Source organism: Pleurodeles waltl, chromosome 7 (assembly GCF_031143425.1).
Source record: "Pleurodeles waltl isolate 20211129_DDA chromosome 7, aPleWal1.hap1.20221129, whole genome shotgun sequence".
NCBI lineage: Eukaryota > Metazoa > Chordata > Amphibia > Caudata > Salamandridae > Pleurodeles > Pleurodeles waltl.
This window is the reverse complement of record NC_090446.1, coordinates 353,684,945-353,703,742: the sequence shown is the minus strand read 5'-3', so window position 1 is coordinate 353,703,742 and position 18,798 is coordinate 353,684,945. Positions and strand designations below refer to the sequence as shown.

Here is an 18,798-nt window from a genome sequence, read left to right as displayed (position 1 = left end):
ACAGTTAAATAAAAATATATTTGAAAAAAAAATAATAATAAATAAATAAATAAATACTAGTCCCTTGATGGCAACTGCTATATTTCCTGCAACTATGACACGTAATCAGTATTTGCTTCTTCTTCGTATGCTGCATTTTGTAGACAATGCTTTAGCCTTGCCACGAGATCACCCTGATTGTGACCGCCTTTTTAAGATTAGGCCTGTCCTTGATCATTTTGTGGATCGGTTTTCAGAGGTCTATGTTCCAGGCAAAGAGATAAGTGTGGACGAGTCTTTGGTCCTTTTCAAGGGGCGTTTAGTTTTTAAGCAGTACATCCCTAGTAAGAGGGCACGGTATGGGATTAAATTGTATCTGCTGTCAGAAAGCAGTACAGGATATGTTTATAATTTCCGGGTCTACACTGGTAGGGATTCCAGTATTGACCCTCCTGGTTGTCCGGCCACTTTTGGAGTTAGCGAAAAAATTGTGTGGGAACTTGCTAGACGGCTGTTTAACAAAGGTCACCATTTGTACGTAGATAATTTCTACACTGGAGTGCAGTTGTTCAAGGAGTTGTTTAGGGTGGACACTGTTGCTTGTGGCACAATCCGTTCTAACCGCAAAGGCTATCCAAGGGAGCTTGTCTGTAAAAAACTTGAGAGGGGACAGTGCAGTGCCTTGCAGAATAATGAGCTGTTAGCTATGAAATTTTCAGACAGGAGGGATGTGTACATGCTATCGACCATCCATGATGAGAGTACTTCCCCTGTGGCTGTTTGGGGTCAGGTTGCGGAAGTGCGCAAACCTGCGTGCATTTTGGACTACAATAGGCACATGGGTGGTGTTGATAGAGTAGATCAGAGGTTGGAACCTTACACTGCTCTTCGTAAGTCGTATGTGTGGTATAAAAAGTTGGCCCTACATTTATTTCATTTGGCAACTTTTAATGCCTTTATTGTATACAAGGATTGTTCACCTGAGTCAAGGATGACTTTTGTTAAATTTCAGGAGTCGGTGATAGAAAGCCTTATTGTGGTGGAACCGGCAAGAGTTCTGTAGGAAGTTGGCTCTGTATGTGCTATTTCAAAGTAAGGAATAGCATGCACAGAGTCCAAGGGTTCCCCTTAGAGGTAAAATAGTGGTAAAAATAGATAATACTAATGCTCTATTTTGTGGTAGTGTGGTCGAGCAGTAGGCTTATCCAAGGAGTAGTGTTAAGCATTTGTTGTACATACACATAGACAATAAATGAGGTACACACACTCAGAGACAAATCCAGCCAATAGGTTTTGTATAGAAAAATATCTTTTCTTAGTTTATTTTAAGAACCACAGGTTCAAATTCTACATGTAATATCTCATTCGAAAGGTATTGCAGGTAAGTACTTTAGGAACTTCAAATCATCAAAATTGCATGTATACTTTTCAAGTTATTCACAAATAGCTGTTTTAAAAGTGGACACAGTGCAATTTTCACAGTTCCTAGGGGAGGTAAGTATTTGTTAGGTTAACCAGGTAAGTAAGACACTTACAGGGCTTAGTTCTTGGTCCAAGGTAGCCCACCGTTGGGGGTTCAGAGCAACCCCAAAGTCACCACACCAGCAGCTCAGGGCCGGTCAGGTGCGGAGTTCAAAGTGGTGCCCAAAACACATAGGCTAGAATGGAGAGAAGGGGGTGCCCCGGTTCCGGTCTGCTTGCAGGTAAGTACCCGCGTCTTCGGAGGGCAGACCAGGGGGGTTTTGTAGGGCACCGGGGGGGACACAAGTCCACACAGAAATTTCACCCTCAGCAGCGCGGGGGCGGCCGGGTGCAGTGTCGAAACAGGCGTCGGGTTCGCAATGTTAGTCTATGAGAGATCTCGGGATCTCTTCAGCGCTGCAGGCAGGCAAGGGGGGGGTTCCTCGGGGAAACCTCCACTTGGGCAAGGGAGAGGGACTCCTGGGGGTCACTTCTCCAGTGAAAGTCCGGTCCTTCAGGTCCTGGGGGCTGCGGGTGCAGGGTCTCTCCCAGGCGTCGGGACTTTGGATTCAAAGAGTCGCGGTCAGGGGAAGCCTCGGGATTCCCTCTGCAGGCGGCGCTGTGGGGGCTCAGGGGGGACAGGTTTTGGTACTCACAGTATCAGAGTAGTCCTGGGGTCCCTCCTGAGGTGTCGGGTCTCCACCAGCCGAGTCGGGGTCGCCGGGTGCAGTGTTGCAAGTCTCACGCTTCTTGCGGGGAGCTTGCAGGGTTCTTTAAAGCTGCTGGAAACAAAGTTGCAGCCTTTCTTGGAGCAGGTCCGCTGTCCTCAGGAGTTTCTTGTCTTTTCGAAGCAGGGGCAGTCCTCAGAGGATGTCGAGGTCGCTGGTCCCTTCGGAAGGCGTCGCTGGAGCAGGATCTTTGGAAGGCAGGAGACAGGCCGGTGAGTTTCTGGAGCCAAGGCAGTTGTCGTCTTCTGGTCTTCCGCTGCAGGGGTTTTCAGCTGGGCAGTCCTTCTTCTTGTAGTTGCAGGAATCTAATTTTCTAGGGTTCAGGGTAGCCCTTAAATACTAAATTTAAGGGCGTGTTTAGGTCTGGGGGGTTAGTAGCCAATGGCTACTAGCCCTGAGGGTGGGTACACCCTCTTTGTGCCTCCTCCCAAGGGGAGGGGGTCACAATCCTAACCCTATTGGGGGAATCCTCCATCTGCAAGATGGAGGATTTCTAAAAGTTAGAGTCACTTCAGCTCAGGACACCTTAGGGGCTGTCCTGACTGGCCAGTGACTCCTCCTTGTTTTTCTCATTATTTTCTCCGGCCTTGCCGCCAAAAGTGGGGCCTGGCCGGAGGGGGCGGGCAACTCCACTAGCTGGAGTGTCCTGCTGGGTTGGCACAAAGGAGGTGAGCCTTTGAGGCTCACCGCCAGGTGTGACAATTCCTGCCTGGGGGAGGTGTTAGCATCTCCACCCAGTGCAGGCTTTGTTACTGGCCTCAGAGTGACAAAGGCACTCTCCCCATGGGGCCAGCAACATGTCTCGGTTTGTGGCAGGCTGCTAAAACTAGTCAGCCTACACAGATAGTCGGTTAAGTTTCAGGGGGCACCTCTAAGGTGCCCTCTGGGGTGTATTTTACAATAAAATGTACACTGGCATCAGTGTGCATTTATTGTGCTGAGAAGTTTGATACCAAACTTCCCAGTTTTCAGTGTAGCCATTATGGTGCTGTGGAGTTCGTGTTTGACAAACTCCCAGACCATATACTCTTATGGCTACCCTGCACTTACAATGTCTAAGGTTTTGTTTAGACACTGTAGGGGTACCATGCTCATGCACTGGTACCCTCACCTATGGTATAGTGCACCCTGCCTTAGGGCTGTAAGGCCTGCTAGAGGGGTGTCTTACCTATACTGCATAGGCAGTGAGAGGCTGGCATGGCACCCTGAGGGGAGTGCCATGTCGACTTACTCGTTTTGTCCTCACTAGCACACACAAGCTGGCAAGCAGGGTGTCTGTGCTGAGTGAGAGGTCTCCAGGGTGGCATAAGACATGCTGCAGCCCTTAGAGACCTTCCTTGGCATCAGGGCCCTTGGTACTAGAAGTACCAGTTACAAGGGACTTATCTGGATGCCAGGGTCTGCCAATTGTGGATACAAAAGTACAGGTTAGGGAAAGAACACTGGTGCTGGGGCCTGGTTAGCAGGCCTCAGCACACTTTCAATTGTAAACATAGCATCAGCAAAGGCAAAAAGTCAGGGGGCAACCATGCCAAGGAGGCATTTCCTTACAAGTTCCTAGAGTAGAAGTGGTGGAGGATGTGGCTAGATTGAAAGATCGGCACTTTCCAGATCACATTCCTCCCACTCCCAAAAAAGACATGCCCACAAAGAAATGTAGAGTATGTGCCCGGAGATCAATCCGGAGGGAGAGCCGGATGTACTGCCCCGAATGCCCTTCAAAGCCTGGGCTGTGTGTGCCCAGCTGTTTTAGAAGTTACCATACAAGGAAAAACTTTTGGGAAATACCGTGAGCGTAAGCTGTCTGTTTTATATTTTCATATGTTTCACGGTTGGCATCTGTCGTGTATTTAAGTTTGAGGTTTTGTGTTTGTAGTTTTGTGCCTATTTTATAATTAGTAGTTTATTTGTTGTTTATAAATAAAAAAAAGTGATTGCGGTGTGCGTGGGGTGGCGCTTGGCTGGCGGTGTGCGTGGGGTGGCGCTTGGCTGGCGGTGTGCGTGGGGTGGCGCTTGGCTGGCGGTGTGCGTGGGGTGGCGCTTGGCTGGCGGTGTGCGTGGGGTGGCGCTTGGCTGGCGGTGTGCATGGGGTGGCGCTTGGCTGGCGGTGTGCATGGGGTGGCGCTTGGCTGGCGGTGTGCGTGGGGTGGCGCTTGGCTGGCGGTGCCAGCCAAACGGCAGTCCACACTCCCATCAGCTGGTGTGATTCTTGTATCAGGCATGTGGCGTATGTAAGTGATGGGCCCTTGAGTGGCGCGGTCTGTCGATGTGAGTGTTGTAATGTGCTGGGCCCGTGGCTGGCGGTGTGAATGGTCTTGTGCGTGTCATGTATGAAAGGTGTGTGAATGGACTGTAAAGCGGTTGGTGCCTTGTCGCGGCTTTACAGCTCACGAGCTGTGAGTCATTGGTTCACTTTTTTGCCTTTCAGTTATTAGCAGTGCATTTCATTTTTGTGAAATCTCTTGTTAATAAAATTTGATCCACTGAACCATCACTCACCCTCGTGCCAAATCCAACCAGTATGTGTTGTAAAAAATGACAAAACCTGCTCTGCTGTAATCAGGCGTCGCAGCACACCTGTGACACGCTAGGTGCCTCGGGTGGGACCCCGATGATGAAGCATGCCACCAACTTGGTTGGTGGGTGGGTGAGGGGTCTTCTTCACATAACCTAAGTGTTTCTTTTCACTATTTTAGTGTTTGGCACATCACGGACGTATGTGCACACATCAAAATGATATATTGCAAAAATACCTATCCCTTCTATCTCTTCAGGTTTTGGGCCTTATTCTGTTGCAGGCACCTGGCCCACCCACACAAGTGAGGTATCATTTTTATCGGGAGACTTGGGGGAATGCTGGGTGGAAGGAAATTTGTGGCTCCTCTCAGATTCCAGAACTTTCTGCCACAGAAATGAGAGGAAAAAGTGTTTTTTTGGCCAAATTTTGAGGTTTGCAAAGGATTCTGGGTAACAGAACCTGGTCCGAGCCCCGCAAGTCACCCCTCCTTGGATTCCCCTAGGTCTCTAGTTTTCAGAAATGCACAGGTTTGGTAGGTTTCCCTAGGTGCCCGCTGAGCTACAGGCCAAAATCCACAGGTAGGCACTGTTTTCTTCCAAAATTTTGGTTGTGTCCACGTTGCGCTTTGGGGCGTTTCCTGTCACGGGCGCTAGGCCTACCCACGCAAGTGAGGTATCATTTTTATCGGGAGACGTGGGGGTACGCTGGGTGGAAGGAAATTTGTGGCTCCTCTCAGATTCCAGAACTTTCTGCCACAGAAATGTGAGGAACATGTGTTTTTTTAGCCAAATTTTGAGGTTTGCAAAGGATTCTGGGTAACAGAACCTGGTCCTAGCCCCGCAAGTCACCCCTCCTTGGATTCCCCTAGGTCTCTAGTTTTCAGAAATGCACAGGTTTGGTAGGTTTCCCTAGGTGGCGGCTGAGCTAGAGGCCAAAATCTACAGGTAGTCACTTTGCTAAAAACAGCTCTGTTTTCTGTGATATGTCCACGTTGTGTTTTGGGGCATATCCTGTCGCGGGCGCTAGGCCTACCCACACAAGTGAGGTATCATTTTTATCGGGAGACGTGGGGGAACGCTGGGTGGAAGGAAATGTGTGGCTCCTCTCAGATTCCAGAACTTTCTGCCACAGAAATGTGAGGAACATGTGTTTTTTTAGCCAAATTTTGAGGTTTGCAAAGGATTCTGGGTAACAGAACCTGGTCCGAGCCACACAAGTCACCCCTCCTTGGATTCCCCTAGGTCTCTAGTTTTCAGAAATGCACAGGTTTGGTAGGTTTCCCTAGGTGGCGGCTGAGCTAGAGGCCAAAATCTACAGGTAGTCACTTTGCTAAAAACAGCTCTGTTTTCTGTGATATGTCCACGTTGTGTTTTGGGGCATATCCTGTCGTGGGCGCTAGGCCTACCCACACAAGTGAGGTATCATTTTTATCGGGAGACGTGGGGGAACGCTGGGTGGAAGGAAATTTGTGGCTCCTCTCAGATTCCAGAACTTTCTGCCACAGAAATGTGAGGAACATGTGTTTTTTTAGCCAAATTTTGAGGTTTGCAAAGGATTCTGGGTAACAGAACCTGGTCCGAGCCACACAAGTCACCCCTACTTGGATTCCCCTAGGTCTCTAGTTTTCAGAAATGCACAGGTTTGGTAGGTTTCCCTAGGTGGCGGCTGAGCTAGAGGCCAAAATCTACAGGTAGTCACTTTGCTAAAAACAGCTCTGTTTTCTGTGATGTGTCCACGTTGTGTTTTGGGGCATATCCTGTCGCGGGCGCTAGGCCTACCCACACAAGTGAGGTATCATTTTTATCGGGAGACGTGGGGGAACGCTGGGTGGAAGGAAATTTGTGGCTCCTCTCAGATTCCAGAACTTTCTGCCACAGAAATGTGAGGAACATGTGTTTTTTTAGCCAAATTTTGAGGTTTGCAAAGGATTCTGGGTAACAGAACCTGGTCCGAGCCACACAAGTCACCCCTCCTTGGATTCCCCTAGGTCTCTAGTTTTCAGAAATGCACAGGTTTGGTAGGTTTCCCTAGGTGGCGGCTGAGCTAGAGGCCAAAATCTACAGGTAGTCACTTTGCTAAAAACAGCTCTGTTTTCTGTGATATGTCCACGTTGTGTTTTGGGGCATATCCTGTCGCGGGCGCTAGGCCTACCCACACAAGTGAGGTATCATTTTTATCGGGAGACGTGGGGGAACGCTGGGTGGAAGGAAATTTGTGGCTCCTCTCAGATTCCAGAACTTTCTGCCACAGAAATGTGAGGAACATGTGTTTTTTTAGCCAAATTTTGAGGTTTGCAAAGGATTCTGGGTAACAGAACCTGGTCCGAGCCCCGCAAGTCCCCCCTCCTTGGATCCCCCTAGGTCTCTAGTTTTCATAAATGCACAGGTTTGGTAGGTTTCCCTAGGTGGCGGCTGAGCTAGAGGCCAAAATCTACAGGTAGTCACTTTGCTAAAAACAGCTCTGTTTTCTGTGATATGTCCACGTTGTGTTTTGGGGCATATCCTGTCGCGGGCGCTAGGCCTACCCACACAAGTGAGGTATCATTTTTATCGGGAGACGTGGGGGAACGCTAGGTGGAAGGAAATTTGTGGCTCCTCTCAGATTCCAGAACTTTCTGCCACAGAAATGTGAGGAACATGTGTTTTTTTAGCCAAATTTTGAGGTTTGCAAAGGATTCTGGGTAACCGAACCTGGTCCGAGCCACACAAGTTACCCCTCCTTGCATTCCCCTAGGTCTCTAGTTTTCAGAAATGCACAGGTTTGGTAGGTTTCCCTAGGTGGCGGCTGAGCTAGAGGCCAAAATCTACAGGTAGTCACTTTGCTAAAAACAGCTCTGTTTTCTGTGATGTGTCCAGGTTGTGTTTTGGGGCATATCCTGTCGCGGGCGCTAGGCCTACCCACACAAGTGAGGTATCATTTTTATCGGGAGACATGGGGGAATGCTGGGTGGAAGGAAATTTGTCGCTCCTCTCAGATTCCAGAACTTTCTGCCACAGAAATGTGAGGAACATGTGTTTTTTTAGCCAAATTTTGAGGTTTGCAAAGGATTCTGGGTAACAGAACCTTGTCCGAGCCCCGCAAGTCCCCCCTCCTTGGATCCCCCTAGGTCTCTAGTTTTCATAAATGCACAGGTTTGGTAGGTTTCCCTAGGTGGCGGCTGAGCTAGAGGCCAAAATCTACAGGTAGTCACTTTGCTAAAAACAGCTCTGTTTTCTGTGATGTGTCCACGTTGTGTTTTGGGGCATATCCTGTCGCGGGCGCTAGGCCTACCCACACAAGTGAGGTATCATTTTTATCGGGAGACGTGGGGGAACGCTAGGTGGAAGGAAATTTGTGGCTCCTCTCAGATTCCAGAACTTTCTGCCACAGAAATGTGAGGAACATGTGTTTTTTTAGCCAAATTTTGAGGTTTGCAAAGGATTCTGGGTAACCGAACCTGGTCCGAGCCACACAAGTTACCCCTCCTTGCATTCCCCTAGGTCTCTAGTTTTCAGAAATGCACAGGTTTGGTAGGTTTCCCTAGGTGGCGGCTGAGCTAGAGGCCAAAATCTACAGGTAGTCACTTTGCTAAAAACAGCTCTGTTTTCTGTGATGTGTCCAGGTTGTGTTTTGGGGCATATCCTGTCGCGGGCGCTAGGCCTACCCACACAAGTGAGGTATCATTTTTATCGGGAGACGTGGGGGAATGCTGGGTGGAAGGAAATTTGTCGCTCCTCTCAGATTCCAGAACTTTCTGCCACAGAAATGTGAGGAACATGTGTTTTTTTAGCCACATTTTGAGGTTTGCAAAGGATTCTGGGTAACAGAACCTGGTCCGAGCCACACAAGTCACCCCTCCTTGGATTCCCCTAGGTCTCTAGTTTTCAGAAATGCACAGGTTTGGTAGGTTTCCCTAGGTGGCGGCTGAGCTAGAGGCCAAAATCTACAGGTAGTCACTTTGCTAAAAACAGCTCTGTTTTCTGTGATGTGTCCACGTTGTGTTTTGGGGCATATCCTGTCGCGGGCGCTAGGCCTACCCACACAAGTGAGGTATCATTTTTATCGGGAGACTTGGGGGAACATAGAATAGCAAAACAAGTGTTATTGCCCCTTGTCTTTCTCTACATTTATCCCTTCCAAATATAGGGGTGTGTGTAAAAAAGACATCTATTTGAGAAATTCCATGTAATTCACGTGCTACTATGGTCACCCCGGAATTCAGAGATGTGCAAATAACCACTGCTCCTCAACACCTTATCTTGTGCCCTTTTTGGAAATGCAAAGGTTTTCTTGATAGCTATTTTTTACTCCTTATATTTCAGCAAATGAATTACTGTATACCCGGTATAAAATGAAAACGCACTGCAGGGTGCAGCTCATTTATTGGCTCTGGGTTCCTCGGGTTCTTGATGAACCTACAAACCCTATATATCCCCGCAACCAGAGGAGTGCAGCAGACGTAACGGTATATTGCTTTCGATAATCTGACATTGCAGGGAAAAGTTACAGAGTAAAAAGTAGAGAAAAATTGATTTTTTTTCACCTCAATTTCAATATTTTTCTTTTTCAGCTGTTATTTTCTGTAGGAAACCCTTGTAGGATCTACACAAATGACCCCTTGCTGAATTCAGAATTTTGTCTACTTTTCAGAAATGGTTAGGTTTCTGGGATCCAGCATTGGTTTCATGACCATTCCTGTCACTGACTGGAAGGAGGCTGAAAGCACAAAAAATTGCACAAATGGGGTATGCCCCAGTAAAATGCCAAAATTGTGTTGAAAAATTGGGTTTTCGGATTCAAGTCTGCCTGTTCCTGAAAGCTGGGAAGCTGCTGAGTTTAGCACCGCAGACCCTTTGTTGATGCCATTTTCAGGGGAAAAACCACAAGCCTTCTTCTGCAGCCCCTTTTTCCAATTTTTTTGAAAAAAACGAAATTTTCACTGTATTTTGGCCAATTTCTTGGACTCCTTCAGGGGAACCCACAAAGTCTGGGTACCTTTAGAATCCCTAGGATGTTGGAAAAAAAGGACGCAAATTTGGCTTGGTTAGCTTATGTGGACAAAAAGTTATGAGGGCCTAAGCGCGAACTGCCCCAAATAGGCAAAAAAAGGCCTGGCACAGGAGGGGGAAAAGGCCTGGCAGCGAAGGGGTTAAAGTAGTGTATTTTCATTGTTTGTTTTTATGAGTGCTATTATTGTATTGCTGTGATTATTTTTGGAGGTGCATTTGTGTTGTTGCATTTGACATACACGTCTCCTCTAGTCAAACCTGAAACAGTGCTTTATTAAATTTATTAAATGTATTAAATCTGCGGTAAAGCAAAACAGTGCAGAACACCCCAATCAACCCCACTCCAATCTGCCCCACTCCAATCCAGTCCACCCTGTCACCACACACCAATCCACCCCACTCCAATCCAAACCACTCACCCCAATCAAATCCACTTGAACCCACCCCACTCCTCCAAACCCACCCCAGTCTAATCTGCCCAACTCTAGTTCACCCCACTTCAATCCACAACAATTTACACCACTCCAAAACACTAGGCCCCACTCCAATCCAAAACACTAGGCCCCACTCCAATCCAAAACACTAGGCCCCACTCCAATCCAAAACACTAGGCCCCACTCCAATCCAAAACACTAGGCCCCACTCCAATCCAAAACACTAGGCCCCACTCCAATCCAAAACACTAGGCCCCACTCCAATCCAAAACACTAGGCCCCACTCCAATCCAAAACACATTGCCCCACTCCAATCCAAAACACATTGCCCCACTCCAGTCTGCCCCAATCCAAAACAATAATCCCCTCTGCAATCTACTGTGCTCCAATCCAAACCAATCTGCCCCTCTGCAATCCAAAACAATCTACCCCACTGCAATCCAAAACAATCTGCCCCACTGCCATCTGCCTCACTCCATTCTGCCCCACTTTAATCCAAAAACAATCCTCCCCACTCCAATCTGACCAACTCTAATCTGCCCCACTCCATTCTGACCCACTCCAATCCAAAACAATCTGTCCCACTCCATGCCACCCCACTCCAGTCCAAAACAATCCACCCAACCCCAATTCAATCCATCCCACTCCAATCAAATCCACCCCACTTCAATCCACTCCACCCCAATCCACCCAAACAATCTGTCCCACTCCAATCCAAAACAATCTGCCCCACTCCAATCTGTCTCACCTGAATACAAACGTCTGCCATACTCCAACCTGCCCCCACCAATTCTAGACAACCCACTATAATCCAAAACAATCTCACCACTCCAATCCACCCGACTCCAATCTAAACCATCTCACATCACTCCATCCCAAACCACCCCACTACAATCCAGTCAACCCCACACCAATCCAGCCCAATCTACCCCACTCCAATCCGACGCACCTCACCCCAATCCAGTCCAGCCCGATCGACCGCACTCAGTCCGATCCATCCCATTCCAACCTAACCCAATCAAGTCAAGTCTCCTGCTACCCAATTCACTTCGCTCCAGTGCAACCCACCCCAATCCATCCCACCCCAATCCAATCCAATCCAACCCACTTTAATCCACCCCAATCCAGTCCACATCAACCCTTCTCCAGTGCAATCCACCCACTCCAAACCACCTTAATCTAGCCCACTACAATCCAGTCCACCCCACACCAATCTAATTCATCCTAATCAATTTTTTATTGCAGTTTTATATAGCGCAAACTCAATCCGAATGTATTGGAGAACTTTACATGAGCACCAGTTTCATTACAAAAGGACACATTAATTTGTATGCTGGGCCATAAGAAGATTAAGTGATTTGCCCATATTACAGGATGTTCAGCAGACACTGGTTCGAACCTGGTTCCCCAGCTCCAAAGTCAGCAGCGGTGGCAGTTTCACCACAACCCCTTCGCAATCCACCCCACTCCAATCCAATCCAATCCAGTCCACTCCAATCCGATCCACCCCACTCCAGTCCAGTCCAATTCACCCCACTACAGTACAATCCAATCTAATCCATCCCACTCAAATCCAATCTAATCCACCCCACTACATTCCAATCAAATCCACCCCACTACATTCCAATCAAATCCACCCCACTACAGTCCAATCAAATCTAATCCACCCCAATCCATTCTAATCCACCACTCTCCAATCCAATCCACCCCACCCCACTCCAATCCACGCCAATACAATACAATCCACGCCAATACAATACAATCCACCCCAATCCAATCCACCCCAATCCAATTCACCCCACTACAGTCCAATCCAATCTAATCCATCCCACTCAAATCCAATCTAATCCACCCCACTACATTCCAATCAAATCCACCCCACTCCAGTCCAATCTAATCTAATCCACCCCAATCCATTCTAATCCACCCCTCTCCAATCCAATCCACCCCACTCCAATCCAATCCACGCCAATACAATACAATCCACCCCAATCCAATCCACCCTACTCCAATTCACCCCTCTCCAATCCAATCCACCCACCCCACTCCAATCCACCCCAATCCAATCCATCCCACCCTAATCCAATCCACCCTACCCCAATCCCATCCAACCTGCCCCAGCCCTATCACTCCAATCCAAACCAACCTCCCCAATCTAATCTAACTCACTCCATTTCAATCAACCCCACACAATCCATCCCACTCTACCCCAATGCCATCCACACTACTCTGCTCAAATTCCACTTGACTACCTCAATCTACTCCAACCCCACTCCACGACATTCTTTTGCACTGAACTCTTCTTCCCTCTATTCAAATCTACAACTTTCTACTCCCCCTACTCCAATCTACAACACTTCAACAAATCCACTTTAGGACACTCTACTCCCCCATTCCACTCTGACACTCTACGCCACTAACTTTCAGCCATGCTGAACAGCTGCCACACTGAAGTGCAATACGGCAAAACCCATTCCCAAAGCTAATAGCTTTTAAATATGTGAGACCTATTGGCTTTGTCAATGCTTGTTTTTTTATGAATTGATGTGGATCTCCTTATTGCATGTGTGTGTGTGTCGTTTATTGACTGTGTATGCAGCAAATGTCTAACCCGCCTCTTTGAATAGTCTAAACTGCTCAACGACTACCACAAAAGAGTACTTGGGATTTTTATAGAAAGCCCTGTTCACTACTAAGGGGATATCTGGACTCTTTACACACCATAACTCTTTTTGGTATACAATAAAAAGAACCAATTTCCTACACCTATGCTTCAGTTGTTTTGGAATGATGTCCTCCTAAGATTACACACTGCACTGGGCCACTCCCTTCCATGCACAATCAAGGTTTGCCTCCAGGGGAGGTTTCCCAGGCCCAAGGGCTCTAGGTTCCTGTATTTGGAACCTGTGCTGGCCAAACCAAGAACTGCAATGGCGTGGAGAACAGTCCTGTGCTTGTGACGTGTGCAAGGGATGTTGCAACTTGGGCAATGGCTGAGGAAAGAGTGTTGCTTAGGGAAGACGCGCAGAGGTGAGGATGCACCCCAATGATGGCCTGTTGTTTGATGTGCTGGAGAACTGGAAGCGTTCAGGGGGAGACACTGACTCAGGAAAGGGGGAACAGGAGGACCCGAGGGAAGGGGACCAGAGCAGACACCCAGATGAGAAAGGTACAACAGACGCCCGTGGAGTATGGATGGCCCCATGACCCCTTCAAGTATTGCACCACCTCGCTCATGCTGTGCTGCTTGCAGTTCCCTGCCCCTACATCTTGCCCCAACCCATCTTGGCCCCACCCCACCCACCTCCTGATCGAGGAGACCCTGCCCCTACAGGTTTCAGGCCATATGGCCCGCTACCACCTGGTAGTCCACACCTCCACCGACCACCCATCTGACATTTAGGAACTAAGCACACCCTGAGACATTTTGGTTATTTTTATTTTGTTTACCGCTGTCCCAGTTTCCCCTTCTCCCTCACTACTGATCCAGAGACACTAGAATTGCACGTAGTTTGCCATGCTTCAGTGGGATTGGAGATTACGTTTTGGGGATGACCCAATTTGAGAGCTTTACTAGCTTGTGTAAGGATGGATGGTAGTACCACATTCTGGTTTTGTGCCTAAACATGCCCACTGCTGCCTATACAATGTGTTTACTTGTATTGTAGCTCCACATCTACGCGTGTAATAAACCACTATTGCTGAGACATGATCTTATTGAAAGTATCTTTGTTTTTCTCGTCAAATGTTAATAAAAATATATTTTTTTTTTAAACTGAAATTTATACAGTAAAATGGGCACAGCCTCTGTGGATTCACAATAGTCTACAATACTCACAGACAGTAGATGGGGTAAGACAAGGCAGGTGTAGAAATTGTCCTAAGTATTGGGAAAAGCAGACAGTCTTGCATTGCTCCATCTGTGTAGTTCCAATCGGAAACATGGAACACTTGCAATGAAGACAAGCTGCTGCCTCATACGATATCCTCATTTGATGGCATGCATACATACAGATACTGGACCCACTGCTATACCACTTTCACAGTACCACCTCGTTTTCCTCCAGCAGTTGACGAGTAAGTGCCACAACAGTCATGCGATACTCTGCTCTGTCTACTTCGTAATTATTGTCCAGTACTCACGCAAACTAAAGGCCTCTCTGCTCTCGAACAGACGGGCTATGCTGATGGCTAAATGTCTGCTTCTCAAGAGAACACATTTATTACCATTCTTTGTGTTAAAACATTCAGCCAGTCAGATTTACTGAATGCTATAGAACCTTCTGCCCTCTAACCTAAATTCACACTTACTCTTTGCTCTCATGTGCATTGGTCTGGGGCACAGGTTCTGTCAGCTTCATTTCAAACTCGTTGCATCGCAGCGGCATCTGCTGATAATGTGTGATGAGTGCGTAGAGACTTTCAAACACCAGGTTATCTGTGAGAAAGAATTTGGGGCTCCCTGCTTCCTGCCTGGAATGGATACGACAGTGTTGCACCTTCCCATTACGCCTGGAAAAGAGCAAGAGGTTGGTCAAACTTCAAGGTTCAACAAATTATCACTGCACCATCCAAGCACTGCGACAAACCTGCATCAGCAATTTCACAATCATGCACAGTCTGTCATGCGGGCAAAAGCAGGTCTTCGGAGAGCACATGCCCTCCAAAATAATGTATGAGGTGGCAAATTGGCACATTACGACTCGTAATACTAAACTAAGTTGCAATATCAGGCAAGAGTAACAGATGGATTTGGATCCATGGAAATTGATGATAGGAGACGGAATGAGCAAGATTATTCTGAGGTGAGGCTGGTATTGTTGAATTAGCAAGATCCACTACCGTACATAACCTTAGAAACAAGAGAAGGAGTTATACTGCACAGAGGCCTAACACAAGCAGAGGCTCAGGGTTATAATGGTGGTGAGACACCAAGCAAATCACTTTAGTTACAGAAGATGTAAGGCTTCTGAAATTGCCATTAGGGACAGAATGATTACTCACCAGAAAGACAAGGTGTAGTCTCCCACAAAGGTCTCACTTTCTCGAACCAGGAAAGAGCCGTCTGGCGCACCAGTTTCTATGCAGTATTCGGACAGCAGCCTCTCCGCAATGTGCCGCCCATCTCGCCCAGCACCAAGCTTCCCATGGAACCACTTTTCTGCCGAGTGAAGCTCTGCGCTGTTGCTTGCCTGACAGAGAATAAAAACCCAAAGATTTCTACCCATCATAAATTTTAGTGATATTTCAGTTATCAACATTTACAGTAAAATTTATAAGGTGATATTACCTTCTACTTACATGTCACAACAATGAAGTATACATGCAAATACACTTGCTTACATTTCTTGAAATGCTCTGGATGGCTGGAGGTCACTTCACATTAATTATCATTTCACTAACCATAAAAGTGGAAGCGAGAAAAACCTTTGTGTTGTTTAGCAAAAAAAAAAAAAACCTTTAAAGGCATAGGCTCCTGAAACATGGATAACTACTACTTCCCCTAGCCCTGCTTGGCATTTAGGATTTGCCAGTCTCCTGTATTCTGACCTAGAATATTCACAGTCATAAGCATCAATAAATCCGGTACTAAAGGGGTCTTCAAACCACTATGGTTGCAACTTCAAAAATTAGGCAAATGAAAAAAAAACCACGCGCACAATGATTTTCTTTCTGACAACATTAAACAGGCAACACTTAGAAACTATATTTAGGTGTCAGAGGTATATTTAAGTGTGGTTTTGTGGTTTGTGAACATTGGAAGAATGTGTATGAGTTCTTGGCCGGAAAACCATGCTGAGTGTGTGGTGGGATGTTAGCAGTGTTCTGTGGAGGAGCTGTATGTATATCTTTTGAGAATGCTTTTTGAATGTTAGTGTAGATGGGCATTTTGGGGTGACATATGGAGGGGGAGCATCCACAAGGATTTGAGTTAATGAAGCAATTAGATAAAAAATAAGGAATATCAAATTAAAATCCTTTGGGCACTTAATGTGATTTAAAGCAAGTCAATGCCATAAACTTCAGTGATTCAGGTACAGATTGACAGACTAGGAAACCTGGACACAAGATGCATTTACAGCTTTAAATATATATTAAATTATAAAAAGTATGTACACCACATTTGGCACTAACATGCCGATCATCCACCCTCTTAAACCGTACCTCTTTCTGTTCGTCGTCTTCATCGTTGCCCTGGCTATTGCTGGTCTCCTCGGAATAATAAATCTTGCTGCTGGTCAGAACAAAGAAGTGTGGGTACCATTCCTGAAGAAACAAAAAACAATGGATTAATAATTTGAGCACCATTGCCAGGGACACTATTTCCCAGCGCAAGGCTCTTGCACTCCCCTAATCATTGCTAGTTATATATAATCTATCATTTACACTTCAGGGAAGAGTGAGAGGCTGTTAAGCATGTTAGATGTCATTTATCATCCTCCCTACCCACAACATCTACTGGAAACTGCTGTCTCTCAAAAGCTCCCACTCCCACAAATAGAACTTTCAAAGTGTGGATGGGGAGAGATTACATACATTTAAAAACTGGAAACAGTTTACAGCAGATACCCCAACAAAGGGGGTGAAGTAAATGAGCAACCTGGAAGGCTGGGCTGCCAGAATTCCATCAGACGTTTTGGCTAGGAGGGCTTGCAAACTGATGCGTACATTTCACCATGCAAGCCATTTCAAATCATCTATTCAGCCCATTTTGTTTTATAATTTGGGGGAGGGATGGTGGGAGGAGGCATTTATTTAAAAGCAATTTCACAACAACATTACGGCCTTTTACACAAAGGGAAATAGATGACCCCTGCAGTGATGTAGGAAGGGTCCCTTAGACGGTAAAAAGACACCGAACATATGGGTTACACTGCTCCGTCTCGACTGAGGATCAAGAGACACCCATACTTGGGGTGCATAGGGTTCATCCGATCGCAAGTCCCTGGTACCACTAAATAACTGACAATAGTTAAGTCCCTGCTCTTTCTAGCACTATTTACCCACTACTGTAAAACACAAAGGTCTCGCATTTGCTCAAATTAGATATAGGCATTGTAAATTCATAACTGGGCTTTACTTGCCACATAAAACGGTCAATCCTGCCTCATAAGTTGGTCTTTTCCTGCCACACAATTCCAGTGGCCCTGCATTTAACTAAAGCACTTCCTTTTAATTTCTTCCCCTATCTGCAGCCATAAATGAAAATATAGCCATTTAGCACCCAAATTTAAATCTACCATGCTAATTCCAATAGAATACCACTTTGAACACCCCACCATCAGAGTTGCTGCCTGGCTAACACAATTCCTCCCAAAAAAGACACAAGACAGCCATGGAGGAGTAACGAGAGAAATAAACTAGAAGGGTAACCCAAACATATCAAGAGTGTTCAAACAGTCAAAGTGTAATAAGGATGTTAAGTTGGCCTCAATCATGATAATAATTGCAATAAAGAGAGATCATTAAAACACATACAATTATCATGTAAACCCAATAAAACCTTTATCAGAAATAAACTTTTAGCATTAAGACTGTAATGCTCAGAACAGCCCCTAGAGGACACCATAATGAAAATAGGATTTGTAAGAAACATGGTCATGTAACCATACAGTTCACCAAGTCAGTCAAACGGCACCATGCCCACCGCCTCCAGCACAGGAACTGAAGCAAGGTTACTGAAGCCCAGCTCACCTCTGCTCTCTGCCACCCCACCACCAGACACCACAGACGCAAACGCCTCGGGCCACAACCTCCACCAAGGGATCCACAACTGAGCCAACACCCTGGCCCTTCTAAGGTAACTTGCCAGTAATCAACACCAAAGGAGACCCCAGCTGGTTCTCCCCAACCTTCAAAAATCCAAGGGCACATGCAGATGACTCAAGAGAAAGTGGAGATGCAGTAAAGCCCAACGGACCACAGAGCCTTTAAAGACGCCATCACATCACATAACCGGCTCATCAGATCAGCTAGAAAAATAGGCCATTCAGGAGTGAATCAACACCAATGCACACAACAGCAAGGGACTTTTCCCCATAGTCAAGGAATTCACAAAACTCGGCATGGACAACACAGACATCCGCCCTCCAAAGATCTCTGCAACAACCTTGCAACCTTCTTACACCGAAAAATACAGGACATCTATGAAGGATTCGCAGGCAAATGCCCGCCCGCCCACCAGCACCACCACAGACTCCAACCACCAACATGAACCACTGGGCCCTCCTCACCCCGGCAGACACTCGGAAGCTCATTAATACTACCCACTCTGGGGTACCCTCGGACCCATGCCCCCACAATATCTTCAATCAAGCCAGCACCACCATCGCACCTGAACTATGATGCACCCTCAACCGCTCCATAGAGACTGCCACCTTCCCGGAGGCGTAGAAACGCGCAAAGATAAACCCCCTACTGAAGAAGCCCCCTGCAGACCCAACAGAACTGAAAAACTACAGACCGATCTTATTGCTCCCTTGCCCAGCAAAGTTACTGAAAAAGCAATCAACACACAGCTCACTGACTTCATTGTGACAAACCACATCCTAGTTCCCTCCGAATCCGGATTCAGGAGCAACCACAGCACCAAAACTGCACTCCTGACAGCCAAGGGTGACATCCGCACTCTACTGGACCATGATGAAACAGCATCCCTCATCCTCCACAACCTCTCCACTGCCTTCAAC

At 46.9% G+C, this 18,798-nt stretch overlaps 1 protein-coding gene across 2 annotated transcripts in view; it reads right to left on the bottom strand.

Moving 5' to 3' along the window:
- PLCG1 (phospholipase C gamma 1) overlaps positions 1-18,798 on the bottom strand; it is a 775,517-nt gene that overhangs the window by 350,257 nt on the left and 406,462 nt on the right. For both annotated transcript variants that reach the window (XM_069243788.1, XM_069243789.1), the window contains exons 15-17: positions 16,274-16,375; positions 15,113-15,300; positions 14,420-14,620 (exon numbers count right to left, since the gene is read on the bottom strand). In XM_069243788.1, the coding sequence (XP_069099889.1) occupies positions 14,420-14,620; positions 15,113-15,300; positions 16,274-16,375 (491 nt within the window). The remainder of the gene's footprint in view (positions 1-14,419; positions 14,621-15,112; positions 15,301-16,273; positions 16,376-18,798) is intronic.